The 12436-nt window shown below is 36.9% G+C and overlaps 1 protein-coding gene across 1 annotated transcript in view; it reads right to left on the bottom strand.

The window, feature by feature from the left end:
* CPNE3 (copine 3) overlaps positions 1–12436 on the bottom strand; it is a 43932-nt gene that overhangs the window by 25185 nt on the left and 6311 nt on the right. Inside the window, exons 2-5 of the mRNA XM_061172280.1 lie at positions 5406–5545; positions 4954–5133; positions 3489–3563; positions 2181–2252 (exon numbers count right to left, since the gene is read on the bottom strand). Of these exons, the coding sequence (XP_061028263.1) occupies positions 2181–2252; positions 3489–3563; positions 4954–5133; positions 5406–5537 (459 nt within the window). The 5' untranslated portion in view covers positions 5538–5545. The remainder of the gene's footprint in view (positions 1–2180; positions 2253–3488; positions 3564–4953; positions 5134–5405; positions 5546–12436) is intronic.

The raw sequence follows: 12436 nt of genomic DNA, 5'->3' as shown, positions 1-12436 counted from the left end.
ACACACCAAAAAAACCTTAGTTTTTTTGGAAAATGAAGGATTAAACCATAAAATATAAATTTTAAAAAAGTATTACATACAGCCAGGAAAGAGAAAAAAATAGAGAGTGGACAGGGAAAGAAGCTAAATTTCTTGAACATACCTTGTTTTGTAGATTTGGCTTTGGAACCATCTTATACATGATTGTAAAACAAAATTAAATCAAAAACAAAATTGTAAAGCAATCCCTAAATATCAAAAGCAAAATTCGATTATGTGTTAATGTTACAGCATAACCATTCAGAGAAGAATTATTTGAAACACAGGAGTTGAACTGTAGAACTCTTTGGGAATCAACATTTTTGAAATAAGTGAAATAAGTGAAAAGAGGTGTTAACTACAGAATTAAAGAAATACAGCCTTGTAATTCTACATCTGAATTGGAAATCGTTGTACAAATTTATGATTTAGTTTCCCTTAAAAAAGAAAAGACTTTCCTATATCTGTCCACTGAAAAATCCTAGAAATGATAAGTGACAACAATCAATAAATGTTAAGCACTTCCAGTACCACATTGTGGACTCATTGTAGAAAGGCTCCCTTTGATCTGTCAATCTGGAACAGAAATTAGATAAAATAAGCCTGGAACATTTGTCATGCCACAGAGCAGGAAGTTATCCAGAGACCTCTGGGGTCATGCCAAATGGTCTCATGAACAAACTTAAATAGGTTCCCTCCCATAGGCTAAAGTTGGGATACTTTAGGCATCAATAAGAATTAATCAATATAGTTCACAGCAATACTAAAAATTTTTTTAAAAAGTCCTCATTGGTCACATATAGAGGAATTTATTATTTTGAAAAATGGTAAATATGATTAAAAAAAAATCAAGTATTTCAACTTGCCTTTTCTGGACAAACTGTATCTCAGAATAAATAAATACCTAATGTGAAGAAGAATATTTCTCTCTGTAGAAGTATTCTCACAAGTAAATGAAGAAGCAATGATAGTATGAGAATATCACTATTTTAAGACCCTTAATAAAATAATATATCTAGGTAGTTGTCATCAATGGTCACTAATACCCCAAAAGACAGAACTTGACAATGTGTGCCTCTTGATGGAATTAATGCCACCACCTATGAAACTCATACCAATTCAAGATACCACCAGATCATACCTCTAGATTCAATTCCAGCTTACAGAAATCAGGAAATAATGGTGGAGAGATGAACATGTTACATGACACCACAGGGATTTAATTAGCTTATACAGTGTGTGGGAACTTCTATAGGACAAAGGAGTCAGTTTATTGAATAAATTCCATGGATGGATGGATGGATAGGAGGGAGGCGGAGAGACAGAGGGAATAAGAGAGGAAGAGAGGGAGGAAGGAAAGAAGTAAAAGGAAGGGGAGAATTTATAGATTAAACAAATTTAAGAGACATATTAACCAATTATATTATTTTAAAAGTCCTTAGAGATACACCAAAACATATATGGATGAACTGATGTGACGTCTGGGAGGAGAGAAAGTAGATAGGGGTAGGGATGAGACAAAATTGGTCATGAGTTAAAACTGTTAAAGATAGGTGGTGGGAACATGGGATTTTTTAAAAATACTTTTCTATTTTTCTATATGTTTAAACTTGTCCAAAAAAAAAAAAGATACCGGCTACTAGTCTAAGATATTTGCACACTGAATTGTAAGGTATATGAAAATGATGAAGACTATTGATTGGATTACAGGATTACATACAAAAATCACTCAAAGAATTATTCCAATCCATGCTATAAACTAAACTGTTGTGTTCTTATGTACTGGTACTCATTCTTCAAAAAAAATTGACTTTTGAACGCAAAGAGGAAAATCTAATTAATAAAGCATGTAATTTTCACTTTTTTCCTTAAGTAATCCAAATATACTCTCAAATGCCTCTTATAGTAACATTAATGATTGTATTAATTCTTCTTTTAAGCTATACAAACACTTTGATTACATCTAGAGGAAAGAGGTAAAGAGAAATGGCTTCTGCTTAAACACACACACAAACAGAAAGCAGAATTTGGGAGTAACTAACACTCAAAATGATGCTTAGATGACAGAGTTCATAATATTAATTCCATTATTATTTTCTCAAAAAGGAATCAATGTGAGGCAAAACATGATACCCTTGTTGAAATCTGCATCACCTACCTACCTTATTATCCAGTTTTCTTGCTTCCATTTCAAACAAGACAGCTCTGTTATCCTTTATTTCTTCAGCTGAAATCTATGAGTAGACAAGGTAAGTGAAAGAAAATGTTTTGGGGATTTTGATATACTCAGGAAGTACTGAATTATTCTGTTATCTAATGGTATATACAGTCTATACTAATATAAGTGAATTCTAAAAGGTTTAATAACAAAATGGTACCATTAAGAAAGATTTATCACTATTTCTTTTATGCATGTGAAATAAATATTTTCCCAAAATACGCCTAGTCTGCATTATGCAACTTCCTTTTCAATGTTGTTGCCCAAACTGGATCTTCCCTCTTCCAGTGAAAAATCAAAGCCCTGGAAGATTGCACAACACTAGTGAGAGCTCTCCAAACATTGAGAAGCATGAGTAAATCACACACTATAAATTCAAATATCGGATCAATATTTTTCATCCAAGGTAACTGAAAGACTTATTCTACTTAAAAATAAATTCCAGGCTATCATGACCCCAAAAGCAATAAAGCTAACTACTGATAATGATCTCTGTCCCACACACAGAAGTCAACACCCTCAAAAGACTGAACATTCTTATGCCTCAGGAATCTAAACTAGGGCAAAACAGCTGCTCAGAGAAATGTGTTTGATAATCGTAATAATCTTCAAACGCGGCTTTCTCAGAGAGCCAGCCTTCTCAGGCAGAGCTAAAGTAAAACAACTATCTCTTCAGGCAGTGATTACCTGGACAGAAACTCTAGAAGATAAAATATGTAAAAGCATGGCATTATATAATTTGAAATCTGAAATAAGATAATGCATATATTCATTTGCCCAGGTCCAGTAATCAGCAATGGAAAATTTGGACAGCAAAGTGCAAGCACAAAAGAAACATGGTTAAGAGTTAAGAGGTTCAATGGCCATGTCATAATACGAGATCATTCTGGAATCAAAACCATTACGGAAAGTGCCATGTTTGCTTTGTGGAGAGCCAAATTGATCCATTCAGATTATTAAGTAATTTCTTTCTCACTTGGGAATTTACGCTTCCATCGGGGAGAGGCAAGCATTACCAAGATGTGCCTGACTCTATAGGCAACTTAAAAAACTCAAAGAAGGGATTCCCACACTGCATTTTTCTTTCTTCTTGGCACAACACAGTTTCTAGTTGTGATCACTTTAAGGCAAGGCAACATTCGGGATCAAATGATAAAGCATGGCTGTGGAATATTTGTCTGATATATACAGTTTTAGCATGTCCTATTATGCTAAATCTTCGGAGGAAAAAAGACAAATATCTTATCGTTACCGTAATGCTTCCTTTCCCTGCAGGTCTGCCATTTTTAAGCACCAGTGGTCGAGTTAGTTTCTTACTGGAAACAATCTGTTAAAATTGGAAAGTGATAGAAAGAGCTATTTCACTTCAACATGTGAATGTTTAGACTGAATGGTTTCAAAAAGAGTTGAGTATAAAGTTCACTTAAAGTCATTAGAAATGGAAACATTAAGTCCATTCCTTAAAGACTTAGAGATTATAAAATGCATCTACACCCACTGCAAAAGATTTCCAAGGAGCCACTCGTGATAGATAAAATCTCCCCACGCACTAGTTTCTTTATCAACTACTTCAAAGTTAAATCCTTCCTTGTAATGAAAAAAGAGGGCCAGATTCTCATCACATATACAAACCACTGAGCTGAAATGAAACCCCTGTAGGTAAAAGGTGGGTCTTAAAATACTCAATAAATGGGATTCAATTTTTCAGCTGACACATAACTTCAGTATATAATCCCCACAAGATATCATTTTGATTAAAATAATATAGTAGACCTAGGTACTCTCAAATAGATATATTTCTCAAATTTATTATAATTTTAGATACACTGTGATTTTTTTCCAAACAATAAATACTTCTTTAATTTTCTCTTTGATACTATTTATCAAAGTTTGAGAAAACTGATCAGTTCCATGTTGTCCTTGAGACACAGGAAATACCATGATCTCCAAAAAATTCAACACTAAAAAATAAACTCATAAAAGACAATTCTTAGAAATAGATGTCACCCACTGAAAAAAAATGACTCCTCCCTCCTGAAGCCTTCCCCATTCTATCATAAATGGTCATGATCTCTCCTTACAAGTCAAACTGAGCTAGAAGCACAACGGTGAGCCCACAGACACACCCCTGCTCTGACCCAACCTGTCATATCCTAGAAAGACAGACAATTAAGCAACTACAATAAAATATGGTGAGTGTTAAGGTAGAAGCGGTAGAGAGGACCAAGCGAGCACATGGAGGTGATCCAAACTACTCTAGGGCGTCAGAGAAGGCTTGCTAGGGGGAGTAAGGTCTATACCTAAGGTTAGAGGAGGAGCAAGCCAGGTAAAGGGATGGTGCTGGGGCGGGGGTGGTCAAGGGGCACCAGTCATGCTAGTTAGAGCATCAGAGAAGCTGCTGTTACTTTGACAGCATTTATGACTTAAACATAAGAACAATACTGTACTGAAATCTGTAAACAGCAGACAAGCAGTTAGAGCAATGGTATTATTTATTGAAATGTTGAATGAAACACCCATACACACATGGTCCCTACCCTCATGAAAAATAAGATAAATTCTATAATGTTCCAGCCAAACATACTAATATATGAACTCAGTCTTTAAAGTGATTACAGTGCTTTTCAACTTTAGCAATTAAACTAATGAGCACTTATCAGAAACACCCAATTCTTTGGTTCAAATTTAGACAAAACATTTATACTATATATACTCACTTGTCCAAGGGTACATTCACATTCTCCTAAGAAGTCGTCATCACTCAGCTCGATAGTTTTGTTGTCAATGTCATAAATCCCAAATTTCAATTTCTGAACCACTTCAAAGTAGTAATCAATAATAAATGTCTTGGAAAATTTGGGATTCAAGCAATTCTTAATCCTTTCTGTGCGCTCAACCTATATTCACTCCCCCAAAATAAAAAAGTTTCTTCAGATCAAAGGTGCATTTGTTTAATATCTTTACATACTACGTGTAACTAAATACAGGCATGGTAGCTAAAGGAAGTGTCTATATGTGTATGAAAAATTTCACAATCAAGGACAAACTTGCCCAAAAAACTGCATTAACAGTTGAGATGGTTTTATTATTTTTAACGTTTTTAATAAACTCTTCATATTATCAAAAGAGCAATACAGATTGCTTTTCACCTACAAGTATTTAACATTACCTCATACCACTGTTGACCACTCGTATTCAAAAATAACACACATAAAGGGTCTGACTTTGACCCTACATCTTTATCCAAAAGATTGTCACAGGAAATATTCAGCTCCACCTTCGTGACACACTGGGCAGCCATCTCTTGAGCTGTGAGAAAAACAAAGAAATGAGAAAGCCAGTGAAATGGTGCTTTTAAGAAGCACATGCATTCCTTGGGAATTCCCTGGCAGTCCAGTGGTTAGGACTCGGCACTTTCACTGCCAGGGCCTGGGTTCGGTCCCTGGTCAGGGAATTAAGATCCTGCGAGCTGCACGGCACGGCCAAAAAAAAAAAAAAGAAATAGGCGCGTGCATTCCTAATGAAATATCTGAATTCTTAAGACAAATTGTCAGAATAGGATAACAGAGTGAACTTGCTTAGAATAAGACTTTGTTATATGTGCTTCCAGGCAATTCAGATGTCTTATTAGCCCATGCCAGTGATATTGCTTCAGTCAGATTCTCTTGCTGGGATAAAACTCATTTACTGTGTGACAATAAAATGAAGCTTTGAAGATGGCAAAAGAGGCATATTAATCTTTTCATCACTACAAATTTTACCGTTCAGAAAAAGTCCAAGTATAATCTTGATCCTTCTTTTAAACATAGCCTTCTGCTACAAAACAAAAGATTAAACCTCAACCTTAATTTTATCTTTGTTTATCTGACAAGATACTGAGTAAGATATTTGCCATTTTCAAGGAAATTTTGGCTAAGACCCAAGCCTGGGGAATAAAAGACCCCAAACACCCCTCCTCTCCTCACCCCATCCCCGCACATTTTACAGCAGTGGTTCTCAAGCTTTGTTGCTTTTGGAATCACCTGGGGAGCTTTCAAAGCCACTGATGCTGGTGTCCCACACAAAGAGATGTAATCTAATTGGTTTAGGGTGTAACCTAGGCATCGGCTCCTTGGATGATTTCCATGTGCAGACAAGGTTGACAAACCCACCATTCTACAGAGAGCATCCAGCAAATAGGCATGGCTCATCTTTCGTCAAGACTTGCTAAGAAACACCAGAGTTAGCCTAACTTTCACCCAGCCCTCCTTGCCCCAACCTCCAATCATTATATGAAGAGGACTGGGGAGAGGGCGGATTAGCTGGGGGCTGGCCCTAAGAGATGATGCAGTGTTGAGGGTGAGCTACTTTCCTTCCTGAACCCAGGGAAAAAAAGGGCCTGCAGGTGTCACCAAGAAGAGGAAGCAGGCATTACATGCCCCAGCTGGAAGTCCACTTAGCCAGCTGTCTAAAGCAAAGTGGAGGTTGCAGGTTCTGGAGGCAGAAAGGTACCTCCTCCCCTAGAGCTTCTGGCAACATCCTTAGAATGTGGAGTAGTTAGTGCCCTTGTCTTCCACTCTGAGATTTAGCTGACATTCTGGGACTCCAGGAACAAATCTACTCATCATCTTGTTACATTCAAACAGGATTTCTGTGCTGTACAAAATGTGTGATCAGTTCTGAAATAATAAGCATCACTATTAGAAGAGCTCTTTGGCAGTGTCAAAAAACAACTCATATCTTATAGAAACTAAATACTCTGTTAGACTCTAAAAACAGCAGCAATCCTCAATGTGTGTCAAAAAATCCAATACTAGCATTTAAGATTCCTAAATTAAACAGAATAATAAGGTAGGTTTTGTAGTCTTAGTAGCTAAAAACTCCTTTTAAAAGCCATGATATATGTATGTCCCTTCACCTGAGAAGAGAATTATTCCCTAATAAGCAACAAACTTCACAAATTCCCAATTTGCTTCCTCAATTCCCTACGTAGGGATGTTGTAGTAAGACTAAAACTACTATGGCCTTTTACTATGAAGTCAGATTTTTTTTTTGGCCACTTTACATGCATCAAAATTATTAAGTGGTAAAATACACAGTACTGACAACCTGTACAAAAGATACTAAGGTCAAGGAGAAATCAATAAAGCAGACAGAGGAGAATTAACAGTATTAAGAGTGCAGGTGAGACTGACACTGGCCGGGCTCTGAAATCTCATTTAAACAGGTGAAGAGGGAAACAGCACAGGGACAGGAAAGAACAAGACAAGAGAAGCGAGCATCTGTGTCGGGGAAAGCCAAGCAAGACAGAAAGCGGGGCAAGTTTAGAGTGCCCTGAGAGCCAGGTTGAAGGACTCAGTAGGTGCGTAATAAGGCACTACTGCAAGTTCTCAAACTGGGGATAACAGGATGAAATGGTTTATTTTAAAATAAAATAAATAAAATAAAAGTAAATAAAATAAATTCGACAGACAAATGGATAAAGAAGATGTGGTACATATATACAATGGAATATTACTCAGCCATAAAAAGGAACGAAATTGGGTCATTTGTAGAGATGTGGATGTATCTAGAGACTGTCATACAGAGTGAAGTAAGTCAGAAAGAGAAAAACAAATATCGTATATTAACGCATATATGTGGAACCTAGAAAAATGGTACAGATGAACCGGTTTGCAGAGCAGAAATTGAGACACAGATGTAGAGAACAAACATATGGACACCAAGGGGGGAAAGCGGCGGGGGGGTGGGAGGGGTAGTGTGATGAATTGGGAGATTGGGATTGACATGTATCACTGATGTGCATAAAATGGATGACTAATAAGGACCTGCTGTGTAAAAAAATAAATGAAATAAAATTCAAAAAAAATAAAAATAAAATAAAATGTCACTTGTGTCAAACCTCTTCTAATTTTATCTTGGAATTTAGAACACTCCAACATATGAAGAAAGTCTCTTCATCCAGTAATACGCGAAATACAGAATTTACCAAAATTAGCATGTCTTCACACCAATTTAATTCAGATGATTAGTTATTTATTTTCTGAAATATATACAATACTAGAGGGCATTTGAAATAATAGTGTGAATACAATCACCATTCTTTCTCACTTTGATTTATGAAAAAAGAAAAAGTGCTAAAAACATAATAAGAGGCAAGAAGAAACTAGTAGGAAAGGGGAGATACCTCAAAACTCAAAAGCACAGAGACAATGGTCCAGGGACTTTGAAGCTATGCACATCCATGAAGTCTCTGGCATACTGACACTGGGGCCTCATCCTCAATCTCTTCTTCCTTTAGATTGTGCATGCCTAATTCTCCTCTTCTCTGCCTCTGACTAGTACCTCTTCCCCTCCCATCCAAGAAACTGTGAGCATCCCTTTAGGCTCTGTCACCTCCTGACCTTTGTCTACTACTTCTTTGACCTGACCCCTCTCAAGGCTTCAGCCATCCACTTGGCATAAGGTACTCCCAAACCTATATCCGTCACCCCGTCCCTATGCACAATTACTTTTCCCCTATTTTACATCTACTGTTTTCAGCCCTGAAGCATCCTCCCTTGATTGGCCCCTTCCTCTTCATTGCCTCATTTCATAGGCTCTGGAATCAGACTGCTGAGTTCTCATCTGGATCCCACCACTGGCTTAACGTGTGACCTTAGGCAAGAGCTTTAACCTCTCCGTTTCCTCACCTACAAAATGAAAATAATAACTGTTCATAGGGTTATTGTAAGGACTAAATGAATTAATACATTTAAACTAATACATTTAAACAGTGTCTAGAACATGGTAAAAGTTGTTTTATCACCATTATTATTATTATAATTTTTATTTTAAGACTACCTGCCTCCAGGGTCTGATCCTCTCCTATCTATCCCATGTTTCATATTTTTTATTATTCCATTCCATGTTTCCCAATTATTCCAACCCACACCAAGTCCCTTGTTTGAATTACTGCTGCATTAATAGTAACAGATTACTACAGTACAGAACAAGACCAAATTTGGAGCAATACATACCGGGGTCGAATCCTGCATCTGGGCTAGCTGTGTGACCTCGTATAGGTTACTTTCAGAACCTAGATTTCCTCATCAGTAAAAATAAAGACACTGAAAGTGAACTCACAAATCTGACATGTGCCAGGCATCTTGCTTTTCATATTTAACACAGAATCTATGGAATAAATGTTAATTGTGTAATTTTTTTTCTTTTGCATAAGGTAGTTTAGAGTCTCGTAAGCTGCATGGATAATGCAGTACCTTGCGGAGGGACTTAGAATGAGCAAGGACCTCTAAGGCTCCCACAAAACAACATGTAAAGAATTCTCTACTAGCAGCCAGAAAGCCCTCAAATTTCCAAGGATGGGGAACAGAGAATGAAGATAATACCTATGTGTAATGTCAGTCTCATAGCAAAGAGACACAACACATCAGAAGAGCATTATTTTTTTTCCTTAACCATGCTCATACAAGAGCTACAAAAATAACGTGCCAGGCACACCTGATTATTTAGTAAATTGCTGACAGTTACATTACTGCATTGTAGCCGGGACACAAATTTCCTCTGTTAGCAGCAATCCCCCACTGAAAATGACTCTTAGGGCAGCATCGTTTTTATTTAGAAACCCATTATGGCTGAATGGCAAATGGAAGAAATTACATAAACACTTGGGTCTGAAATGTTCTTAATAGCAACATTAATGAAGATTTTCTTTTCATTTCCTTTCTAAGTAATTATCCAGCACAGGATAATTTTTATTACATTAAAATAACCAGTTTTTAAAAGAGCAATAGGTACTCTTTTATGATGGAAGAAAACAAAACAAATGTTTTATACCCTTTAGTATGGAAAATAGGAGATTTGGCTGGGATGAGTGGCCAGGCAGAGGAATGCATGTGCAACTAAAGAGCAATTCTATGTATTTCACTCCTCAAAGAGCAGGATGATGGAGAGAAAAGACAGAAATAGCCTCTAGGATTAGACAACAGCTTCTCTACTGTATAGATTACTTACTGGAGAATTGTTTGGTTTCTAAATGCAATTAACCCCTAGAAAGCGTATGAACCATCCTCCCAGTCACCCTAACTTTCCTGAATCAACATAACACAGATAATTCAAAGGAATTAAAAATTAAGACCTAATATCTGAAGTAGGACCTGATGTGTGAAATTTAAGGCATATGGTTATTCCCATCCCCTAGCTGAAAATCCTCAAGTCCTGTCTGCTTCCTCTTTTCCCATCTTCCCTTAGACTCACTCCTTAGATCTCTTCAGTAAAGGAGATTCTGCCTACTACAACCCCAAATCTCTCCAATGTGGAGGTACAGAACCTTCCCTATACTCACTGTCACAACTATGTCATGTCTTCTGTAGCTCTCACCTGCCTACTGTAATAGTCTCCCAACTGGTATTCCCACTGCCATTTTCTTTCAATTCACATTATGATTTTATCACTTCTGATTTAAAAAAAAAAAAATCATTACTGGCTGCCCAGGGTGTACCCTAGTCCAATCAGCTACACCTAGAATTTATGGCTCTGTCTACATCTGCCCCAGCCTACCAAGCAGCTACCTCTGATAATGACAGGTTTGCAGCATGCTCAGCATATATGACACACTACGAATTGTAGCAATTATTATTTTATTAAGTAGTCAAATATTTTAATTGACTGTCTCAGCATTGATGGTCTATTATTAAATAGTAAGACACAAAGCACTTTTTTCATCCTTGTTTATAAAAAGCTTCTTGAAACAATAATAAAAGAGCCTCTGGGATTTACACAAAATGAATTTGCCAAAGTAGTCAGCCTTGACTATACATAAGTGTAATTTTCCTAAATTCTCTCAGTAGAGTTTATTTATCTGAGCTACTTCATAGTTGCTGCATGGGGACCAGTGACCAGTGACAATGACTCATTATTTGCCCTAAAACAATTGGGAGGGAAAAGTCGGTGCCCATCCACCAATGCCTTTAGTAAACATCAGTCTTTAGCTACAAAATGAGAAGTTTGGCAATATTAAAATGTGCTCAAAGGTTTCTTCTGGTTCTAATACCATGACTCACTAATTGCTATCCATAGTGTGTCCTGCATGACCTCCACTGAAAGCGAGCTGGGGTCACCCTGAGGCAGCTGGAATGCGGCCCAGCAACATCAGCAGTACATGCCTACAGTGTTTCTCAAATTGTGTGGCTCACAACAGTAACAGGTATCCCCCTCCTTAAAAAGGTGGGAAAAGGGTAATATGTCAGTAAATCCAAGAGCTGCTACACTACTTGGAAGTCCCAAGTCAAACCAACAGGTGTATATATTAAGAGGTTACTGTATACCCATTACTATGCTAAGGATTGGGGTGAGGGGCATGATACAATAGAAGACCTTAGTGCTCATTATAAGTGTATCAGGTGATCCAATCACTCAACACTGAATATCTTCTATGCGTTGTAAATACAGAGGGTGGAGGGATGCAAAAAAAAGGCAAAATAAATACCTAGCTATCTCTGTATACATAGAAGTATAAAACTGTGTGGTGCAGACAGAGAGCAACAAAAGGCCTCAGAGGTTTTTAATCCTCAGAAACCAAGGATTAAATCTATATTCCATTACAAATGAATCTGCATTCATATTGCCACTTGCTACTGGATTTTTTTTCCCCTTAAACTTAAAGGTAGAGAGTGTGGGAACAGAGAAAGGGAGGAAAGAGGGAAAGGAAAGATAGTTAATTCCATACATCTGGATAATTTTGGGGTTTGCTTTTTGCAATTTTCAAAGTGCTTCCAAATAATATATTATATTCTGTGCTTTACCAAAAAACCCTAGAGAATTGGCCAGGCTAAGGAGAACTACTATATGGTAAGAGGTCAATACATCATAGCTATAACTATAATACTAAGCATGCAAATATCTGGATTGTCCCAAAATATGTTCATAATTTTCAGCACATTGTTAATTTTCAAAACAATGCATAGTGTCTATTAAAAAAATGAATTTCTCCAAAAAGGTTAAATTAGTTACCCAACATAAACAAGCTAATAAGCGGCAAGGCCAGGGCAAGAACCCAGGTTTTTTTCCCCTCATGCCAGAATGCCCTGAGGGCACTAGAGCCTCTAATTAATCATTACTTAATATAACAGCAATATTCTCTAATTAATTTCCTTATGACTTTTTAGTTAGTATATCAAATGTAATATTCAGCCTGATACAACTTAATGAATAGGATATTAA

This window comes from Eubalaena glacialis, chromosome 17, assembly GCF_028564815.1.
Source record: "Eubalaena glacialis isolate mEubGla1 chromosome 17, mEubGla1.1.hap2.+ XY, whole genome shotgun sequence".
Taxonomy (NCBI): domain Eukaryota; kingdom Metazoa; phylum Chordata; class Mammalia; order Artiodactyla; family Balaenidae; genus Eubalaena; species Eubalaena glacialis.
This window is presented reverse-complemented; position numbering and strand designations above follow the sequence as displayed.